Source organism: Astyanax mexicanus, chromosome 15 (genome assembly GCF_023375975.1).
Source record: "Astyanax mexicanus isolate ESR-SI-001 chromosome 15, AstMex3_surface, whole genome shotgun sequence".
Classification (NCBI taxonomy): Eukaryota; Metazoa; Chordata; class Actinopteri; order Characiformes; family Acestrorhamphidae; genus Astyanax; species Astyanax mexicanus.
This window is the reverse complement of record NC_064422.1, coordinates 9,655,948-9,679,918: the sequence shown is the minus strand read 5'-3', so window position 1 is coordinate 9,679,918 and position 23,971 is coordinate 9,655,948. Positions and strand designations below refer to the sequence as shown.

The 23,971-nt window shown below is 40.0% G+C and overlaps 1 protein-coding gene across 5 annotated transcripts in view; it reads left to right on the top strand.

Moving 5' to 3' along the window:
• tanc2b (tetratricopeptide repeat, ankyrin repeat and coiled-coil containing 2b) overlaps nucleotides 1-23,971 on the top strand; it is a 156,932-nt gene that overhangs the window by 38,437 nt on the left and 94,524 nt on the right. For all 5 annotated transcript variants that reach the window (XM_049465184.1, XM_049465187.1, XM_049465183.1 and 2 more), the window contains exon 3: nucleotides 18,812-18,914. In XM_049465184.1, the coding sequence (XP_049321141.1) occupies nucleotides 18,845-18,914 (70 nt within the window). In that variant the 5' untranslated portion in view covers nucleotides 18,812-18,844. The remainder of the gene's footprint in view (nucleotides 1-18,811; nucleotides 18,915-23,971) is intronic.

The following is a 23,971-nucleotide window of genomic DNA, read 5'->3' as shown; positions in this document are numbered from 1 at the left end:
TATTCATGAATTTATTTATAATACTTTAGTTTAATTAATGGTGTTTTTCTTTTGTTTTAGGTCAGTCAGTAAACTAATTAAATAAAAATATATAGATTTTTATATATAGTTTTGTTTGTGCTCACTCAGATTCACGATTTCACTCAGTTGAAACACCATTATGGTTGTGACAAAACTTTAAAGGGGGCATATCATATCTCTTTTTACACAAGCTAGAATATGTAGATGGGCTGCAGTACAAAACATGTTCATGAAGTTCTTTGCACAAAATCAATCTCACCAGCTCTATGCTTACCAGTTTAAATTCCTTTCAAAATAAATAGTTTAAGTGCTCTGTCACTTTTATGGCATGTATATTCTGTTAGCTTGTAAAGTACTTATATCTACCTCATCTGCTCACTTGCCTTGGTCCCACCCAGACTTGCCATAGATTCCTCCATCAGACAAAGTCTGAGGTTCCCAGCCAGCAGACCATATGGTGGATCTATAACTGATCAAGTGATGATCAGACTCTGCTGTGGGTTGATGGTTAAGGGGGATGTGATGTCACAATAAGGGACTATCCACACGGCTCACCACCCATTCATCTATGGCAATGCAGCCACACCCATTTAGCTTACACTAAATTATATACTCAGATTTAGTCTATAACAGTTTAACAAAACCTCCAATTACCCTCCAGCATCTTGGCCCCACCCACTCAGTCAACAGCTGCTTTACCTCATCCACTTTATTGTAATCTCTTTATTGAACTGCAATTTAGCCCCTCCCATTTGACCTACAGCAGCTTTATCCGTTGAGCAGTTTAGCCCCGCCCGTTCAGCCTACAGCAGTTTAGCCGCAGCAAATTATCGTACACCTATTTAGCCCCACCCACTCAACCTACAGCAGATTAGACCCAGTTCCTTAACACTGCAGCCATTTAACCTTGCCAGTGTAGCCACACCCATTTAGCCTACAGCAGTCTAGCTCCACCCATTTAGCCTACAGCAGTTTAGCAGTTTAGGCTCCACCCATTTATTCTTTGTCACTTGCTCATACCCTGCTCATTCAGCTTACAGTCTAGTCCTACTTTTTCAGTCTACCTGACCTTTTTTATGTTAAGAAATGTAGAAATTAATTCTGACATTTTTTTTATTTATATGACTGTATGAACAAAATAATACATAAAGGTAAATGCAGGCCACAGCTCTTCAAGTGTGTCTGGAGACAAAAGAGTAAAAGTAGAATGTGTGTGTGTGTGTGTTTTGTTCTAGAAAAGGAGAAAGAATGCAGTGGATGATTGTGCACATTGAAAAAGAGAGAGAAAGAGAGAGGGAGAAAGGAAGAGAGAGAGAGAGAGAGAGATAGAGAGAGGGGGAGAGAGAGGTCTGCTTCTAGGTAGAGTTTTCAGCATGTCTAATGTATCTGCTGCTCTCTGGCCTGTGTAGGAGGCAGCGCCGCTGCCCGTCAGAGCGATGACGCAGCAAAAGCTCCACACTCCAGCTTACAGTGTCCGTGGGCTGCTGGACCAGTTCCCACTCATCACAGTCAGAAGCTTCAGCGCTCAGCACAGCAGGCCTGCACACCATCAACACCTCACACACACTGCACCTTACCTCTCACTGAGATCTGAACGAGAACCTTTATGTGATGATGAGGGTTTAGTGTGATGATACGGCATATTATTCAAAACAACCCTGTTTTATAGCATTCAATAGCTTTCTTTTAAGCATTGCAAAAATGTATAAATATGTGTTCTGTCTGTTCTCTAGTCCATATAAGGAAACCAGTCTATAAAAACAGCCTATTCTTGTGATGTCACAATATCTGACACATTTCCTTATATCCTCAAACATTTATCTCCAAAATAGAGACTTTATTGGGGGAAAGCAAAAATCTTCCTAACTTTGAATGTAATATAAGTTTTTAGAGTAATTTTAGAGCATTTCTATTGGTCAAGTCATCCAGAATTATTTAAACAGTATACAGATAAGCTACATGCTTAGCTATAAATGATGGTGAAAACTAAAAATGCACAAAAAAATAAGGCACTTGTTTATTATTGGACAGCAGCGATATCCACTTGTTTAGTCTTCTGCAGTTTAGCCCCGCCTCCTCAGCCTGCAGTTGTTTAACTCTCCCAATCGTCAGTGTAACCCCACCCATTTAGCCTAGTAAAATTTAATCTCATCCATTTATAGTATATTAGTTAAGGTCGGCTTGTTGTGTTTACTGCAGTTTAGCTCCACCTATTCATCCTATAGCAAGTTAACCCAGCCTTTTCAGCCTGTAGCAGTTTAACCCCACTTATTAACTCTAAATTAACTCATCTTTGTCCCACCTGTTTGGCCTAAAGCAGGTTAGCCCCACCCACTTTGACTACTGCAAATGTACTGCCTATAGTATTCTTGTTCAACCTACTGTATTTTAGCCCCACCCTTTCAGCATCCAGCAGTTTAGCCCCACCCATTAATCCTACTGTAGTTTAGCCCCATCCTTTCAGTCTACACAAGTTTAGCCCCACCCATTTAGCCCCACCCATTCAGCCTACAGAAATGTAGCCCCACCCATTCAGCCTACAGCAGTTTAGCCCCATCCGATTACCCTACTGTAGTTTAGCCCTATCCATTAAACCTATAGTACTTTCTTATTAATCCTACTGTAGTTTAACCCCACCCATTCAGCCTACACAAGTTTAGCCCCACCCATTCAGGCTACAGCAGTTTCTTATTCTTATTCATCCTGCTGTAGTTTAGCCATATCCATTAAACATATAGTAGTTTCTTATTTAACCTCCTGTAGTTTAGCTCCACCCATTCAGCCTGTAGTAATTTCTCATTCACCTCACTGTAGTTTAAACTTACCATCAGCAGGATAGTTTAGGCTGCCTAACCAATGGCTAGCAAGTTTAAAATTTTTGTCATTTTTTCTGTGTATTTCTCATGAATAGGTTGGGTTTAAAGTGCTGAATGTTAAACAGGCAGATATACAGTATGTAAATATATGAATTTAAACAGGCCAATGGGTAAAGCACGTAAAACGTCAGTGATCTGCACTGATACAGAGTCTGACCGGTGAGTGTGCATACACTCCCCCCCCCCCCCCCCCACCCCCCAATCCCATTCTGAGAGTCAATGGGAGGTGAGCTCTACTTTTCGAGGCTCTTTAGAGTCTGTTTCACTTTCTACATGGCGAATAGAGAACCAGGAATCCAGAGGGACTTCATTCATAATGCATTCCTATTACATAAGCAATAACGGCCTTTCAGACGCTGTCGCTGCCATTCCCCTTCAGCTCAGACTGAACAGGGAATTTAAGCAGATTTCATTTTAAAGTTGTTTATTTTTACGTCTTTTTGCATATTTTTTTTAAATGAACCTCAAACTGTTGCTTAGTTTCTTTTTATAAATCATAAAGATACGATTCCCATAATGCACGCTGCCCTTTCTTTACCCAGTCTATAGGGAAAATTATGCTTTTACATTCACCTTTTTACTAATAATGATGTCATTAATACTTATGATGTTACATAAGGGGTGTGCTTAAATGCCTTATAGGGTTTTATAAAGTCTCACAGCCAGTAATCTTAAGGACTTGTAGTACCTTGTGTTTGGTTAAAAAACAATGAGCCAAATGATTTTTAGAGCAGTTATAATGGAAATCAAATGGGCAGTTGTGAAAGCAGGCCTGCATTGTTTCTCTTTTAACCCTTTTAAGTCTAAACCATCAAAAACTAAAAAAAAAGGGTAAAAAAGAGTAAATTACTTAAAGCAGCACTAGGTATGGTTTCCTTGATTTTTGATCTTTTTAAAGAAGTGAAATCACAGCTTGAGGTGTAATAGGAGGAATAGCGGTGCTCTCGTGTCTGTGCCAGACCTCCTCTGAGCTCAAACCAGACTCTGTAAGTTTTCAGAGGAGGCCGCGACCAACGCTCGCGAGAACTGCGACCTGCTTTCCGACCTTTAGTTCTAACAGTTCAACAAGGACTACTGGTTAATTCTTTACAAACTAACATACAGACACTCTGGCAGAAGCTGGAAAGAGAACGAATATATCTGTGAAAGCCAGAAAAGGAGAAAGAGAAACTAATCCGCCTGAAACATTTATTACACTATACAACTGTACGGGGAGCCCACAAGCAGTCCAGTACAGTTTTGTGCAGATATGTCCAGTTACAGGTGAATTCACGCTTTAAATCCCAGAAAAACAAATGCTCTTATTTACCATTTAAAAAGCCATTTAAATGCCTGATTAAAGGACTGATTACTGTTGTTTTGCTGTGACGTTATGGGCCCTGCATTGTTTAATATTGAGATATATATACATTGTCGGAAAAGAACATTTGCAATGTACAATTTTTCTAATATCCTGCAACCACTTTTTTTCGTTCCAGTGCAGGTAAATCACAGAAATGGGCAAGAGTCTGGCAAGCTAAGGAGTCGAAGCTGTAGAACAAAGTGACCAAGTGGTTCCTCATATTTATACCATATTTTTCCTCCAAAATGTATATTTTTCAAGTGGGACTAAAAATGTCTTAAATTCTATAAATTCTACTTATTTTTAACCATTTAAGTGATCTTTAATTTAGTTATGAAAGACATGTTTAATACAAACACACATTAATAGATGTTGTTTTAGGGTTGTATTAGCAATACAATTTTTTGTGCCTTTTTTCTTGTCGGAAGCTGGACCATAATACACGTAACCATCATACACATAATAGTTACTTACAGTACTGACATCTAGTGACGACTGCAACCCTGACCAGAATAATTCAATCCTTTATAAGTTATTTCTATTTATCAGATATTGTTTAATAATCACTTTAAATAATGATTTAATAATTTAATAATCACTTTGAATAAATATTAAATATTTGTCACACTGATGTTGCTGAGCTTTATAAAACTCAGTATCAAATATGAAGCATTTTTCTCTCAGTGTGTGGAATTCATTGCCAGTGTAACTGACTGTGTGCTGCAGATACAGCAGATTAGAGGTTATTCTGGAATATGATGAAGTTTTCCTATAATATTGGAAACAGTTTCCCGCTAGTGCCAGCAAACACAATTCAGATCATCACCCTCCCTGCCCAGTCTACGTGCCACGCCCCAGTTACTGAGCTGTCTGTGCTGGTTGTGGTGATGATGGTGATTTATGACCATGCCTTCACCGTCCAACAGCTCAGAGCAGAGAGAGCCAGAGAGTGGAAAAATACACACATGCTTATCTGTTCAGGCCCATAGATCATCTTCATCTCTTCAGAAATTGGTTTTCAGGAACAGAATCTGTAAAAACTAAAGCCTAAACCACAAACCCACACAAAGCTTCTCCTGTATGTAGACGATTGGCTAAGATTGGTTTCTGAAATCGAAAGTAATTTGAGCATCAGTTATCTGGAATCAAGCCTAGACTAAAGTTACGCTAACTTAAATTAAATAATTTAAATACGGCTTAAAGCTGCATTCCTTGTGAACTCTGTTGTTGGAATTTATGAGTTTAAGATAAATAGTAAAGTAAATTTGACCCTCAACTCAAGAAACCTTTGCCAAAGTCTTTAAAGGCAAGTTGGTGGCCATCTTTAAAATGCAACCAGGCATTTATATCCATTCATACAAGAACAGCCTTTCCTCATTTTAAAAACGGACAAACAAAATACTCGAAAACAAAGGTCTAATTTCCATTTGAACATGGTTTACGTCGCTAAAATAATGACAATCTCATGAACAGGGGCTCTAGGTGGTCTAGCAGACTAAGGCACTGCCACTATGATCAGGGGATCGCTGGTTTGAATCCCAGTCATGCAGTTTGCCATCAGCTGCCAAAGCCCTAAAAGCACAATTAATCTTGCTCTCTTTCTGGGTGGGTACAGTAGATGGCACTCTTATCCCTCATCACTCCTAGGGTGATGTGGATCAGCACAAGGCATCTGTGAGCTTTTGTATCAGAACCGAGTTGCTGTGCTTTCCACGTTAGCTACTCTGCAGTGATGCATCAGCAGGAGTTGGAAAATAGTGGTGGCAGATTTATCTTATTTCAATGCCAGATATGAGATCTTACTGTCTATATTTGAGTGACCGAGCAGAATTTACTAGAACAGATCCTGTTCTATGGTCTGTAACAAGTTAGCTTACACTTGCTCACTGCTAATCTACAACATGGGGGGGAAATACAAGGTTCAAGTTGTTTTTACCAATGCTCATGTATTTAAGCTTATTTTATTGAAGATGCACTGAAATAAAAAATGTCAGGAAAAAAAACATTTGACCAAATACTGCAAGTTTTAATTGATTTTACCACTTTTTTTCACCCTTAAATACATTAAATAGCCTAAGAAAAATATTTTAAAATATGTATTGAGCACTTGTTTTCCAAGAAAACAAACTGTACATATTACCATACTTGTTATAATAAATATACCTAAGCAGTACAGTATTAGTCATGAATTTACTTTAGTGCTGCTAAATTAATTATAAATGTACCTCAGTAGTGCTGCTGTTTTAAAAAAAAAAGTTAATTGCTACATTAAAGTAAATGGGCGGCGAGATGCTGAGGTAACGCGAGACCTTAACTCGAATCTCGGCAGTACTGAGCAAGGCAGCGAGGCAGTGATTGCTAAACACTAGCTGTATAGATTAATTAGCCAGCTTAGATTTAGACAGCTTTAAAGGCTATAAAGTTTATATTAGTTAGATAATAACTACCTGAAGCGCACTGGAGGATGGCGAAGAGGACCTGGACAGTCTGCAAACTTTTATTGACGAGTGTTTCGAGCGAGTTGTCATGGGGAAGCCAGACAAAACGCCGACCCCCTCAGGTAAAAAAGGAGCTCCGTCCGCCAAGAGGAGTCGCCCTGATGATTCTCCTTGGGGCTACTTCTCATTCCAGCGATATGGTGGATATTCTGGAGTCCATAGATAAGAAGCTGTCCAGTTTCGACGCTCGCCTTTCCATTCTGGAAATTCTCCATAAGGAGTTTCAGGCATTGCGGGAGTCTGTGGAGTTCAGCCAGCAGCAGGTGGAAACACTCGCTGCGGAAAACACTGCCCTCAGAGAGTCGGTGAACTCCCTCACTAAGGGAATGACCCAGCTCTCAGAGGAAAATAAAAAAATAAAAGAGACCGTCCTCGAGCTCCAGACCCGCGGCATGAGAGACAACCTCGTGTTTTCTGGATTACCAGAGAAGCAAGAGGAAAACCCGGAGACAACAGTGAAGGAGTTCATACAGACTTACCTGAAGCTTTCGGAGGACACCGTGAAGACCATCACCTTCGCTTGCGTTCACCGCATAGGAGCTAAACGACCCGGAGGACACCGATCCAGACCCATCGTGGCTAAGTTTGAACACTTCAAACAGAAGGAACTGGTTAAGAGCCGTGGGCGAGAGCTGAGGGGAACGGACTTCAGCGTTAACAACCAGTTTCCCAAAGAAATCCTGGAGCGACGCAAAGTTCTGTTCCCTATCCGAAAAAAATACATCCAGGAAGGTTCTCGGGCTGTCATCGCGGTGGATAAACTCTACGTGAACGGACAGCTTCACCGCGACCAGGAAACCACGCCATGGCTATACTGACCAGGTGATCTGTATACAAACACGTCTGTTCTGACTCTTTCACTCCTTCTCCGCTAAAAGCTCATTAGATATGTCTGTTTATAACTATTAATGCCGGGTCAATCAGTATAGCAGACTGTTACCATGTTAAGCACTCATTGTTTTTGTTTTTTTGTTTTTTTGTTTTTTTTTGCACCCAACATGTTTACCACACGAGCACACAGTTATACAGGTTACATGCGAGAGCACACACACACACACACCGTTAGTGAGCACACGTGACTTTCCCAGGTAACTCAAATATGAGCATGCTGAGGTTTGTCTCATGGAATGTACGTGGAGCTGGTTCGGGGGAAAAGAGGGTAAAAATTGCCCATCGGTTAAATGATTTAAAGGCTGACATTGTGTTTCTACAGGAGACACATGTATCTAAAACATCTGCGCAAACATTCTCCTTTCCACAGTTTCCTCACACATACTCAGCCTGTTATAACTCCAAACAAAGAGGTGTAGCTATATTGATTAACAAAAAGTTAAACTTCACCATCAGAAATACTATATCAGACCCAGAAGGCAGATTTATAATACTTAATTTATCTATTCAAAATATAAATTTTTGCATTGCTAGTATATATGCGCCAAATGTTGATGACCCCTCCTTCTTTCATACCTTTTTCACTTCACTTTCTGATCACTCTGACACCACACTGGTGATGGGAGCAGACTTCAACTTGGTACTTAATGAAGAGATTGACAGGCTCAGTACAGCAGTGAGTCAAAGGAACTGGCAGTCTGCAGACATTCTTAAACAGTACATGAAGGATTTTGGTCTATGCGATGCTTGGCGTTCACATCACCCTACTCTGAGAGAGTATAGTTTTTTCTCACACGTACATAAATCTCACTCTCGCTTAGATTACTTTTTAGTTAGCAGCTCTATGATGAGGGAAATCACAGACACTCAAATTCACCCTATCATTATTAGCGATCACGCACCGGTGTCTATGTCTTTGACACGGAAAAGAGTTATACCACCAGCTAGGAACTGGAGATTTAATACATCATTACTTAACGAACAAGATTTCATTAGTTACTTCAAAAAAGAGTGGGCTATATATTTAGAACATAATGACCTGCCTGGAATATCGCCATGTGTTCTTTGGGAAGCAGGGAAGGCAGTAATGCGGGGTAAAATAATATCTTACTGCGCACATAAGAAAATTAAAGAAAAAACTTGTGTGTCAGAATTGGAACAGAAAATAAAATCTTTAGAAACTGCCTATGCTGCTTCACCACAAGAACATATAATTAACACCCTGCGGAAATTAAGATTGGAACTAAATGAAATAATTGATAAAAAAAACACAATTTATGTTGCAGAGGCTGCGTTTGGAAAACTTCGAGCATGGAAATAAATCTGGAAAATTCCTGGCAAACCAATTAAAACTAAATAAAGAAAAAACAGCTATTTCTTCAATTAAAGACTCTGTTGGTAACATTACTCATGACCCACAAGAAATTAATAACAATTTTAAAGACTTTTATGAGGCATTATACTCATCACAGATGAATCCATCTGATGCTGACATTGAAGAATTTTTGAAAAATATAAATCTACCTAAACTAGATGAGGAACAGGTTATGACTCTTGATTCACCTTTTTCATCTTCCGAATTCTTTAAAGCAATACAGGATCTCCCAAATAATAAAGCTCCAGGTCCAGATGGCTTTCCTGCAGAGTTATATAAAGAATTCTGGTCTGTGTTAGAACCCATTTTTTTTTAGAATGGTCACTCAAATCAAGAAGGACCGCATAATATCTCCAAACATGAACTCTGCCAACATTACCTTGCTTCTTAAACCAGGCAAAGATCCAACACTCCCATCCAGCTATCGCCCAATTTCGCTTATAAATGTAGACCTTAAAATAATTTGCAAAGTTCTTGCAAGGAGGTTAGAAAAAATCACTCCATCCATTATACATTCGGACCAAACAGGTTTTATCAAAGGCCGGCACTCAGCCGATAACACACGTCGACTAATAAATGTAATAGATTACTGTTCCATTAACAAATTAGAAACCATAGTTGTCTCTTTAGATGCAGAGAAAGCATTCGACCGGGTGAATTGGAAATTTCTGTTAGCAGTTCTAAATAAATTTGGATTTGGTCCATCCTTCATAAACTGGATTGAAACATTATATAGCTCTCCCAATGCACGGGTTAGGACAAATTATCTTATTTCACAAAGCTTTATTCTGCAGAGAGGCACCAGACAGGGTTGCCCGCTCTCTCCCTCACTTTTTGTATTTTTTATTGAACCACTAGCAGCAAAATACGACAAAGTGTAGATATAAAAGGAATTCAAACAGAAAATACAGACCATAAGATAAGCCTTTATGCTGATGATGTATTACTTTTCCTTAGGGACTGACTCACAAACTTCTCTGCTAAAGACAATCACACTCATAGATAAGTTCTCATCTGTATCAGAAATCCCAGCATTGATAAAAGAGTTCATGAATCTCTATACTCCTAAATTGTTATCAGAAATATATGTTATTATCCAAAATTAATGATTCAATATCCCTCCCAATTACAAAATGGGATCGAGATCTCTCCATGAACCCAGATAAGAACTTTTGGACACAGATATGTTTAAACAATTTCAAAATGACGAAAAGTCCAAGTTTACAACTCATACAATACAAAATTCTCCATAGAACACATTATACAGGGCATAGAATGTTCCAAATGGGCCTTAGAGAAACAAATATATGCACTAACTGTTCGGGCAATTATATTGAGAATTATATACATGCTATATGGTTTTGCATGCCTGTTCAGAGATTCTGGCAGATGATATGTGAAGACTTATCTACCTGGTTTAATTGCAATATCCCAGCTTCACCCAAACTATGCATTTTAGGTGATGTAAATGAACTAAACATGGAAACAAATATATTGCACATAGTTCTCACTGTCTTATGCATCGCTAAGAAAACTATCCTCATGAAGTGGAAATCAAAAAATGATTTATGCATAAATCACTATAGAAATTTACTTTTAGACCACATTAGTCTGGATAGAATGTCTGCAACCTCAAAAAACCAATTGGCTACATTTGAATCTCTCTGGTTCCCACTGATAAGCTCCATCACATGATGGGGGTGGGCGGCTGTAGTCGTGTCTCCTGGTGCGTCCGGCAGGTGGCTGGGGGGGGATCGGGGGATTCGGGTGTCTGATGGCACTTGGACTGGGGACGGTGGCTGCCGCTTGGTGATCTCTGTGTGCGGGCCCTGGTTGTTGGTGGGGGGGGCCTGGATGTATGCTCTTGTGGTCTTGGGGTGTGGGTCTGGGGGGCCCATGGTGGTGGGTGCTGGCCCTGTCCGGTTGGCTGTGTTCCCCTGTGGCGGTCGGGGTGCGGAGTCCGGGGCCCTGGTGCCCGTGGGCGTCTGTCGCCTGTTTGGGTCCCTCCCTGCGCTGGGGAGGGTCTATGCCTCTCTTGGGCGCGCCGTCGTGGGGGGTGGTGGTTTGGTCCGTGTTGGGGTGTCTGGTTGGCATTCCGGGATTCTGGGTGCCCTCCCTGTGGGGAGGTAGGGGCGCTCAGGTGGGGAAGCGGCAGTCTCCCACTTAAGACCGGTTGGTCCTGGGCTCAAGACCACTGTGTGTGTGTATGAGAAAGAGTGGGATGTTTATTGTAAATGTGTCTGTGTGTGTGTGTGTGTGTGTGTGTGTGTGTGTGTGCGTGTGTGTAATATCTGTTGTCTTTTGTATGTGAGTGGGGTGTGTATTTATGTTGTATTGCAGTGTGGGGATGGGGGCGCTGTCTTGCAGAGCGGCGGTGTCCTGGGGCCGTAGCCGCTCTACACCCTGGACTTGCCTTCCCTGTACCGCGGTTGGGTGTATGGAACTGGGTGCCTAGTGAGCCAGCAGTAGTTGGCTCTCTTCCTCCGGGGGGTAGTCCTCTGCCCCTCGGTCCTTTCCTGGCCCTTCCCCGACTCCTACTCAGTCTAACATTGCATTACACATACAAACTCATCATACAGCTTACACACATCATATTACACATAGGGTTTTGGGGGGGCAGGTGCTCCCTGCTCCTCAATTTTATTTCGCATTTTAGACATTGAGGGCCTTTGGGGGGGCAGTGTGGTTGGGTGCTGTTATTCAGTTCTCATATTACAGCTGTCCCTCCAATTTTAATAGCACTGTAGCTTTCATTCATTCTTCTCATTATACACATTCATATCACTGCAACATGCTGGGTGGGGGGAGGAGGGGGGTCAGGTCTTCTCACACCCTGGTTTCGTGCACCCTGCCTGGGGTGTGGGTCGGGTGGTGGTTCGGGGCCGGGTTGGCTGCTTCCCTAGGTTGCCGCTGGCTCGGTACTGGTGCCCGCATGCCCGCATTAGGTGTTTATGTATGTTCTGTGTGTGTGACTGGTGTGCGTGACTGGTCTGTGAGTGAATGTGCACGTGTGCGACGGGTGTATGTGTGACGGATGTGTGTGTGACGGGTGTGTGAATGTGCATGTGTGCGTGAACAGTTGGTCCTGGGTTTGGGGCTGACTGAGCATGGACACCTGTGGGACATGGTTGCGGAGGGCGGGTTTTTGCCCCCCCTACCGCTCCACGCTGCTCTCTGCCGATCGTCACTGCCGTTCCTGGGGGGGTGGGCGTCCGTGGGTCCCTGGGTGCGTGGCCGGATGCCCTAATGTGGTCTCTGGCTCGCCCCCTTGGTGGCTGTGGCCTGAGGGTGGCTTGGGCCCCCTTGGCGTGGGGGGGGGGCCTGCTGGGTGTCGGGCTGTTCCCGGGTGCTTGGGATCTCGGGGGCCGCATGCTCGGCTCGTGCAGGGGGTGCTGGCCTGCCGGGGGGGTGGCCTGCTCGCTTCCTTTGGCTCTCTGGACTCTTGCTCTTTGCCATGGGGGCTTCGTCTGGAGTCTCCCCCGTCCTCATCTGGGGTGTGCGCATGGTTACCATCGGGATGTGTGGCCGCGGGTCTTCTGGGCTCCTAATGGGCTGTGGATGGTCTGGGTCCACTGGGTTCTTCCCTATCTGCCTCTGGATCGCAGGGGCATGGTGGCGGTTTCTTGCCTCCATTGTGGTAGGCATTTCATGACATAATCCGTAACACATGACATATTTTTGCAAAAAACAATAGAATAGAAGTAACTGTGCGTGTGTGTGTATGTATTTATGTGTATGTATTAATATGTATGTATATTTATGTATGTGTGTATATGTATAAGCATATGTATAGTTAGATATGTGAGTATGTGTATGTATGTATGTTTTTTTATTTTATGTTTATTTTATTTTATTATTATTTTTTTGTTTGTTTGTTTGTTTTTTGTTTAGGTCTTATAATAATAAAAATAATAATAATAAAAAATAAAATAAATAAATAAATAAATAAAAATAAAGTATTAATTGTCCTCCGAAGAGGGGGGGTGGTGGTTGGGCCAAAAAAAAAAAAAAAAGTAAATGCTAAAATAGGACTTAAAATCAATTTTTATTTAATTGTTCCGTATAAATTATAAGTCATTTCACTAATTTTGCCAAATTAGTTAGCATCATGCTATTTGGTAATAATACAATTTTGCCTCGTAGCTCCAGTGCTAAAATGAATGAAGTGTTTCTGAACATGTTTTGGCTGTTGGGCCGCATTGCTGTGAGGAAAATTTGTGTTTTGTTATTTACCGGCTAATATTTTCTCTAATTAGCAATAATTACCGTAAATTAAAAACACCTTTTGATGGCTGTTAGATAATTTTACTGTTGCTCTAATTTTGGGCAGACGCCGACTGTAACAGCCCCGAACCTCTTGTATCGAAATTGCTCTCCAGAATCAACAATGAGCTTCAATAGTGACTCATTAATTGAGTCACTGGGCCTTTCGTAACGTCTGATGCAATTAACTGATTACCCAACGTAGAGAGAGAGAGAGTCTAGTGTTTCTGGTCAAATCTGTAATCACAGCATTCACTAATGATTCATAATTCCAGTCTTCTTTTTCAGACAATGGCTGTAATTGCAGATCTGCAGGCTACATGCTGTTTGGTTTACAAAAGTCAACGAAAAATGATGTCCACCTTATCGCCCTACTAAACTCATACTGTGGTTAAAATGTACTTGCTAGCCACATGTAGCGTTAATTTCAGCTGCTTAGTATTAGCTGGAGCTTTTAAATAAACAGCTGCTGTTTACATAACACATAGTCTACTTTTTTACCTGCTGTTCAGCATTATATAGCAATTCTACTCTGACATAGAAGCTTCAGAGTAATGCTGATACTGCACATACTGTTGTATTTAGGGAAAATGGCCATTCTATAATTCCCGCTCTGCTACTGCACTGCAGAACTTCGGTGGAACCGCACAAGATCCCCGAGTCATATTAGTGTTAAATCCTCTAATATTACTCTACTACCTCAGTCCACATGCTTCTTTGACTTCTGCAGCTGTTTCTCTGTCCTACAATTTACAAAAGTAGGGGAAGCAAAACTACAAATTCTACCAAATTCTACCATGTTTCTTTATTCATTTTCATGCAACATAAACTGCCTCACACACTGCTTCACACACCACAACACAAACTGTCTCACACTGCTTTAATACCAATTTATACTTCTGCGTCAAACCTACACCATAGCCTATGTGTATCTAGCATATACTCCTGCGTGCACATATCAGCGGCCCTGCTTCACTCTGCAGTTTAAACGCAGCGATGTGTAGGCTACAGCGTAGGTTCGACACAGAAGTAAAAATTGGCCTTTAAACATTGCTATAAAAACTACCCCACACACTGAACATAAGGTGCATCACACATAGCCTCACATGGACACACCTTCTAATTCAATGCAATTCAATTTTCTTTATTTTCATGACTATTCACATTGTAGATTCTCACTGAAGGCATCAAAACTATGAATGAACACGTGGAGTTTTATGTACTTAACAAAAAATGAGCTGTCCTCCACAGTCACCAGACCTGAACCCAATCCAGATGGTTTGGGGTGAGCTGGAGCACAGAGTGAAGAAGGCAAAGGGCAACAAGTGCTAAACACCTCTGGGAACTCCTTCCTTCAAGACTGTCGGAAAACCATTTCATTTAATAATGAAAGTGCCTCACACATTGCAACACTGCCTCACATACTACCTCACACACCACACCACAAACTAAACACAACACAAACTGCCTCACACAATGTCTCACTGTCTGTCTTGGCCGAGCTGTAAGTGAGACTTAATAGCATATTACAAACTGCCTCACACACCGCCTCACTCACCGCCTCACACATTGCATCACACACTGCCTGACACTCTGACACGTCCTCTGACACTGACTAGCGCTGAAGGGCTTATGCTAACAGGCGGCGCAGACTTCATTTCTCTCCCACTTCACCTCCTGAAACCTCGTTATTTTATGTAAATGTTGTTTTTGCTCTTTTCCGGCCGGCCGTGTCCGGCGGCGTGCCGCGGCGCTCCCGGCTGCACCGCTGTCTGAGGCGAGGGGAACGCTGTATTAAATGCGGATCTGTTGGATTGGGGCGTTCGCTGAGCTGTAGAACGTGTTGACAGAGGAGGATCGGTATCTCCGCTGATGAGCCAATTAAAGACCAGGAGAAAATTCCAGAAGGGAAAATAGACCGGCTTATACAGAGGCACATGCTTCTGTAATTGGACACGGGACCCCCGCTGTTATCACTTGCCGGATGTTGTTAAGAAATATGTTCCTGTTCTTGGAACGCCTCGAGAAAGTGTTTGGTGTGTGTGTGTGTATTTGTGTGTGTATTTGTGTGTGTATTTGTGTTGTGTGTGTGTGTGTGTGTGTGTGTGTGTGTGTGTGTGTGTGTGTGTGTGTATGTGTTTGTTAGTAGATAGAGATGCAGACAGATATAATCTCGGTTCAGAAATAAAGTTGTGATAATATGGAAAAAAAAACATAGTGTTTCAGATATTTCATGTTTTATCTGCTCAACATCATTTTATTCATTGATATACATCCATTCTAGGGTTCAGAGGGTAATCATTTTAATTTGATTAATCAAATTATGGTCTTAATGCGATTTTCAAAATGGTATAATGGAGATTGCATATCTTTACATGTGGAATCTGACAGAGTGAATCTCATTAGATGGATATTTGCTTCTGTCAGAAACCTGTAAAGATTTTTTCTATGTGGCAGTGATTTACATATTTTACAGCTTTCATTAACTGAAGTATAAGGAGGTTATGCTTACACCATGTTTAATATATAAGCTTCATGTATTGTTAAAGGGGGCTGCCTATTATTCATAAAAAAATATTTTTAATATAATGTAAATGAGACAATAGCTTGTGCATCACTTTTTTTTTTTTTTTTTTAATAAATCGCCCGTCCCTAATCCATCCAGTTCTGCAACAGCAACACCAAAACAGTTGGGACTGTAAATAATTTACTGCTTTGTAATGTTGCTATTCCTTCTCACAATGCTTAGATGTTTAGGCACCAAAAATACCTAGCAATAAAGTGTTTTAGGTGCTGTTTTGTCCCATTCGTCTTGTAAACACCTGGTTGGGAGGGGTTGTGGGCATCAAGTGTAAGGCAGAAGTCAGTATACTTTTCTATATTTATGTGTTCTTGCACAACCCCATACCATTACAGTTAATGCGTCTGGACTTGCTACTGATAACAGTCTGGATGTTCTTTTTTTTAATCTGTGCCAATGTCATCCATTCTGGAATATTAATTCGTCTGACCAAAATTGACACATTTCTACTGGGTGATGGTCCATCTCAGATGCCTCTGAGCTGAGAGAAGTTAATGGTTAAGGTAAACAATGTGTTTCGCACAGTAAAGTTTTAGGTGTTTTTCCACCAAAAGAACTCTCATTTTTGAACCAGTTCCGTTCAGGCTTATAAGAACCGTGGTGTTTCAGCGAACCAGCCTGCATTTCCACCAGTTTTAGTGGAACCGTCAAAACGTCACATCATACATCATCAACAACATATGCGATTTGGTCACCATTTTGCTCACAGATGTCGTAACAGTTTGCACTGAAGAACGTAGTATTCTTTGGTTCCTGCTGAAAACGAACGTTTCTGGTTCTGGAACCTACTTTTGTTGGTGGAAACTTGGTGAACCGATTCAAAATTTAGCTTCGAAACCAGAACAGTGCCGGTGCCACACATCCCTGGAAAAACGCTATGACTGATTTTGATACAGTGCCGTCTGAGGGATCATACAACATCATGGGTGTTCCTTGAATGGTTTCATGATCTTATACAGTGTAGTAGGAACTTCATCCTGGATAATAATGCTATAAGAACCTCATATTTCTAACAGTGAAGCTGAGGAGGTGTTCAGATGTGTTTTTGCTCTGGTTTGGCTATTCCTGAATTAAATTACAAAGGAGAACAGCACTGGGACTGTGTCCTGCATATAATGGGTTATGTTATCCTTTCCAAAGCCATTGTTGTGCCTTAGGGCGTGTGTGTGTGTGTGTGTGTGTGTGTGTGTGTGAGTGTTCAGGTTGAGAAGCCCATTTGCATGACTGATGAGCTGGATTCAGTGAGGGGCTCTGCTGTAAAGGGTATTTTAGAGCAGTGTTTGGGTGCAGGGTTTGAACTCTGAAGGCTCTGAGCGCAGAGGGGCATTACAGCTTTGATCTTCTCCTGCTAGGACGCTGTTTAGACACTGCCGAGAGAAGAGAGGAACTTTCTTTTGAAAATTGTAGAACGTAATCCCTGACAGGTGTGAAAAGCTGCACTACATTATGAGAGCAGGGTGACTGAAATCTCTTCTGTAACTCAGTGAAATTCTTCACCTCCTTATGAACCTGAATGACCTGCAGGCCTGTCCACAGCCTGACTCAACCTCTACTTGTAATGATCTGGAGTCAGTGGCACCAGTCAAAGGGGTTATGCACCAAGATCCCACTTAATAACATGCAGGACTTAAAGGATCTTCTGCTCACGTTTTAATGGTAGATAACACAATGACAGGATCCCTTCAGAAATCTTGCCTCAATAAGTCACAGTTGTGTTCCAAAAAAGTTGCGACACTAAAGAGTTTAAATCACAAACATCAGCAGCCGGAGTCTGAGAGAGCACAATTGGCCTGGTGGGTAGATGGCACTCTTTCCCTCATCACTACTAATGTAAAGTTGGTCAGCACAGGCTTCTTTTAGCTGTTGTATCAGAGCTGGGTAGCTGTGCTTTCCTTCAAGCTGAAAAAAGCTGGAAAAGTGTCATAGTCATAGTGATAGTGGGAGTTTTAATGAGTAAGTGGGCCTTCCAAATTAGGATGAAATGGGATAAAATTGAATAAATAAATAAATTATATAAATTAAATTGTAATAAATTGTATAACAATTATTAGTCGATTAAAAAGAAAAAACAAAGAAAATGTGAGCTGTGTTTGTACAAATTTCTTAATTGTATAAGGATACAAAAAACTACCATTATTAAGAAATATTAGTGTTTACATAAAAAAAAATGTAATTTTATTATTATCATTATTTAATAAAACAACAACAGTGTGTATAATGTAAATCTACACTTGGCTGTGATTCTCAAACTCTTCCACACAACATCAAATAAGACCTTGAAAAAGGCTGTAACTCTACTAAAGCTGCATTTAAGGTGGAACGGAAAACGTGAGTAGGATAAAAAAAAAGTGAGTAGGATATAAATTTTATAAAAAGGACACGTTGTGTTTAACTACTCTAGCAGGCTCTGATAACACTGAATGATAGAAAAATAGAACAGTAGCTTGCCTAAATTAAATTAGTTGCCAACAATTTTAAAAATCACTTTTATTCTATTTACTTGATTAGCTGTTGCAGCCCTGAAATTAAGAAATAAATTTCTTAAAATTATAACTTAAAAAATAACATATCTGTGTATCTTTGTATTTAACTGTTGGTTAGACATCACAAGGTCACATTTTCAGTTAAATAGATTTATTCAGTATTTGTTTTGTTCTGTATTTTTTCTACAGTCCCTAAAGTGCTGCTTAATGCTGGAAATGACCAGTCTTTAAGTGTGTCAGTATTGTCCCTTAATCTTGGTCAAATATAATTAAATAAAAGTTAAGTTTTAGGTAGTAAAATATTTTGAACCCTAAAAGGGGGGGTCACACAGTAAAAAAAAAAAAAAAGTGCTAACAAGTCACTACTGTTCCTATAGAGGCGCTAGCAGAAATGTTCATTGTGCTACAGATGCAGTCTGGAAAGTTCCATTGTGTAGTTATCTGTCTAATTCTCTCTGTGTCTGTCTTTTTCTCTGTGCAGGTGTTTCTTTAGCCCCTTCCACCCTCTGCTACCATGTTTAGGAATAGCCTGAAGATGCTGCTGGGGGGCAAGGCCAACAGGAAGAGCCGCAACAGCAGCAGTGGTCAGTCTCTCATTTCTTATACACCAGTCTGTTTTTTGAAAGAGGTTCTTTTTGGCAACCTGAACTGGAACATTTAAACATTGGCCTGCACTAGCACCGCATGTACCGTCTGCATTCCTGAAAACATGAAAGCACATTCTCCAGTCTAGACCTGCTGACCTTTCCCTGTGAGCAGACTGATTAAATGACTAATGTGTAGGTGTTTATGGACTATTTCTACTCTTATTCAAACTTGACTTCGGGCAGAAATAACGTATAGACACTTTTCTATAAAATATCTCAGAGGTGACATTGTGTGTGTGATTCTTCTGGCTGAGGATTTCTTGAAGCAGCCTGTAGATATGGACTATAGGGGTTTAGCATGTTAAAGGAACAGTTCAGTGAAATATAAAAGTATCAGGATTAATCAATGGTCCCAAATTCATAAAAAAAGTTTCATTTTCAGGGTTTTCCTTTATAAATCATTAATTGTTGGGATCAGCAATTTCTGTTCATTATATCACATAGCAGAAAAACACAGTGATATTAGAGAAGTGAAAATGATTTTATTGAGTTTATTGGATTTACAGAAAGTGTGCAATAATTCTTTAAACAAAAATAAGCAGGTGCAAAATAAAATCACAATATATTTTCGATATGGATGTTTTTGGCAATATGATTAAAACACTGAATAAATATTTTTTAAATATACTATAAAATATAGAATATAAAAATAAATGCAAAAGTTTTATTTCATATAACTATAACAGTTCCAGCAGCAACTTGCCAAGTCTCATTTTTATAATAATAATGTAACTATATAGAAAATGTAACAAATAATGTTAAATAATGTAGTGTATAAAATACATTTATACTACAATTCTGAAGTGCAGAATATTGCTCCTAATGCTTCACAGTGAAATATAATGATGCTATTGTAAGTATTATTTCATTCTCAATCAATAGAGATACCTAGAACAGCTAACAGCTTCAACTTTTCTTTGAAGGCTTTCCACAAGGTATAGGAGTGTGTATATGTCAGCATTTGCATCCATATACAATGTACAAAAGAGTTTTATTTCATATAGATATAACAGTTCCAATAGCCAAAAGTTCCAGCTTACCAGGGCCAGTTTTTTTTTTATAATACCATTTTTTTTTATAATAATAATATAACAAAATAAAAAAAATGACCAATAATATTAAATAATATAACGTATAAAAATGTATACCAGGGGTTCGCCACATCGTACGCGATAATATCTGCAACATTTTTCAATAATATTATACCCTGAAATATGGTGCCATATCACCCACCCTAATTATCACATCAGGGTACTACTCATTTCCCATTATATATCTACTAGAGACAGATTATATCTGTCCACAATCATTCATTTTATTTTAATCCTGGATATATGCAGATATATAGCACACATTACTAGTATCATGACATTCTGGATCATTGACTTCTGTTACAAATTAATGTTACTGATTACATTATTGTATTTTTTAAAATTTCAGTTAAGGGTGTGCCATATCATATCGTATGCAATAAGAAAACTTAATATTTATTTTGGTGCAGTAGTGTATTCTTGAAATCATTTTTTTAATTCAGTATTTCGTCATATCACCAAGAGTATCGTTATCACGAAAATACCATGAAATATTGTGATATTATTTTAGGGCCATATCGCCCTGCCCTACTGTATACCACATTTCTGAAGTGCAGTATATTCCTCCTAAAGCTTCACAGTAAATTATGACGATGTTATTGCGGACGATTTGATAAACCCACACCCCTCATGTGTAGATCTGATGACGTAAAGAGTTAGGATCTACTCCTCAGTACCAGTAGGGGTGGGCGATATTGCTCTAAAATAATATCACGAAATACAGGGTATTTTTGCGATAACGATATACTTGGCGATATAGGAAAACTAAAATAATTCATTCATTTCAGGAATATAGTATAAGAAAATAACAGTGTAATCATAATGTGGCAAAATAAATAATATAGCATAAAATAATATAATGCAGCAAATAATATTGCAGAATATTTAGTGCATGCATATAAACTGCAAACTAAAACAATTATACAATAAATACACCTAAAGCTTCACAGTAAATAATAGACTACTTTTAAGACAGAACATCTCTATTATCACGATATGGATTTTTAATATCATGATATTTCTGTGTCACAATATATTTTATACGATATAATATTGCCCACCCCTTAAGTACCAGACGTCCAGAGTTTGGCGTCATGTTTTCTCCTCCTGCTCAGAGAATTGTGTGGAGAGCGTTTCAGCCCACAGCAATTAGCCCATATTACAGATCTACACACACACACACACACACACACACACACACACACACACACACACACACACACAATGTGCTGTTTTATAATCGAGCTTAGTCTCACCTCACCTCAACTCTACACCTCACCCACCAGAACACAGTGACCGTCTTTCACACAGCTGGAGTTCCACTAGTCATGTTGCTAATTTTAAAAAGAGACAATGTGCTAGACTGCCTGTTTTGGTTCAGGAGGTTGTGGGTTTAGTCTCCAGTGATATCACAACCGTCTGTGTTTGGGTGTCCAGAGAGCAGATCTGTTCTATCACTCTCTGTGTGGGTAGGATGTTCCTTTTGCTTCCCATCCCCCGCATTAACTGGTTTAACAGAATTAGCAGTTAGCATTAGTTAGCATTTTTCTCCAACTGGGTGAAACCAACAACGATTTGTTAAAAAGTAGCAGATAAATATGAGGTGAGTTCTGGTTTAAAGAATACCACCAGTCCATCATCTAGGTAGTCACAACGCCAGTGAAATAATGTGCATGGTTGATCAAGTGAGGTTTAAGTTAGACATTTCAACTAAAAATTTTAACTAAAAATGCTTTGAGGAACTTACACAATGGGTTGAGTGAATCAGTTCATGAATCGAGTGCAAGTTCGAATCAGTGATTCAAAACATTGTTTACAAGCCCATGAGTTGATATCAGGGGAAACTCAGAGATAACACAGAGCTCTCCTCAGACACTGGATTATACTTCAGAATGCATGTTTTTTCTTAAATTAAACGCATTAAACAAGTCACAGAAATAAACTTTTGAAGGAGAGATTATTATTGAGTGTTTTACTCAAAGGATTAATCATGGATCCTCACTGGATGACACTGCTATTTTTAGAAATGGTAGAATTTCTGAGAAGAGCTGAGAAGACAGCAAGGTGTCCCGATTCTTGTTAAGCTGGAGGGTTAAGTTAGGGGAAAGGATTGGGCTTGTTAGCCATTAATACAGAGATTTTTCAGTTACACACTTCAAAAAAAAAAAGGGGTATGAGAGTCACTGGTAAGAATCCCACAAATGTAAATATGAGTAATAAAAGTGACTATCAGCATGATATTACCATACATAAATATGTAGTTTCATGTTTGATGGCCGAATTCTTAACAACAAGCATAAAAAGATTGCTAGTAGTTTGTCTCAGTAGATAGCTAGCTAACTAACTTTCCTGTTCCACCTTAAATGGTGCAACAGATGGCAGAGGCTGCCGTATTTAAGGCAGAACGGAAAAATTAAATAAAATAAAAGCTAATCAAAGCTAATTTCAGCTTCCCTTTACAGAGAAATTAAGAAATGCACAATAATAATTGTTTTTTTCTGCACTGATGACCCCCCCCCCCTCCCCTTTCTGAAGACATACAATAAAATATGCCCTAAAGTTAACTAGTTAATCAGCAGATTGGTTACTGAACTTTAGTGCTCTTTAGGGGGAGGATTTCACCGCCTCTCCTTATAACTCTGTCTAACTCTCTCCAAGGGGAAGGGTTACCCTCGAAAACAAGGGGTAGGGGGTATGTGTTGTAAATAATTCCTGTTTATTTGAGATGCTGGCATGTTTGCTAATTGTTACTTTACCCAGTCTTATGGTCTTAACCTCACAGTTTGGCTCCCATGGCAACAAGACCGAAGGCGTCAGTTTGTGGTTTGGTGAAGTCGGAGTGATCAGTGACATTTCACAGAGAGTTCGACCTCATCGATAGTCTCCCCGGGCGGCGTGTCTGAGACGATGATGGGCAGGAAGTTACGGGGTGTCTCGCTGCCGCTCTCTGCTGTAACTTGTGGGTAAACTGGGGTAAACCTGTTAGATGAAGGGATGGATTATACACATGTTTACTGTGACCTCATACAGTGACCTGGCCTCTGGTGTCTTCATCAGTGAATCCTGATCGTTTGGGCTGGGCTGCATTGTCTCTGCCGTTGCCATGGCAGTGGTGGGATGAGTAGAGCGTGATGGCTGATCTCACTACTGCTGTGTAATCTCTCTGAGCGATAGCAACACTTTTCAACAAGTTCTCTTCCTCTCTTGTTCACTCGCTTGCTCAGTTTACATTGCAGTACTTTTTAGTCACACTTATTTAGCACTTTTGACCTACAGACCAAATTGAGCACCGCCCGACTCAGAACAAAGCCTCCTCAGCTCCTTGTTTATCAGTCCCTTTCTTTTCCATTCATTTCTTTTTTCCACACGATGCTCCATAATGAAGATGCATCACACACTTGACCTGCAGTGACATCAAGTTATTTTAGACTGAAAGAACTGTGCAGAGAAACTGTGCAGAGAAACTGTGCAGAGAAACTGTGCAGAGAAACTGTGCAGAGAAACTGTGCAGAGAAACTGTGCAGAGAAACTGTGCAGAGAAACTGTGCAGGGTGCAGATTGAAAATGTGTCAGAAGAAGAGAAAATATATTTTTTGGATCCGTATTTGACAGTATGCAGTAAAACGGTTGGGCATGGAGGAGTACAGGTTCAATATGGCATTAGGCCTGCAACTAATGATTATTTTGGTAGTCTAATCTGACGATTATTTTTATTTATCTCCCACTGCACTACTGTCTCCAGCACTTTGTGTAATGCAGTACTGTCACAAATTAATGATTAGTCGACAGTGAAAGTTGTAGTCGACAAATTTAAATAATCAACATTATTGATTATTACTGACTTAATCGTTGCAGCCCTGTATGGCATCCTGTAGCACATTTACCCACAGATATAGCAGCTGA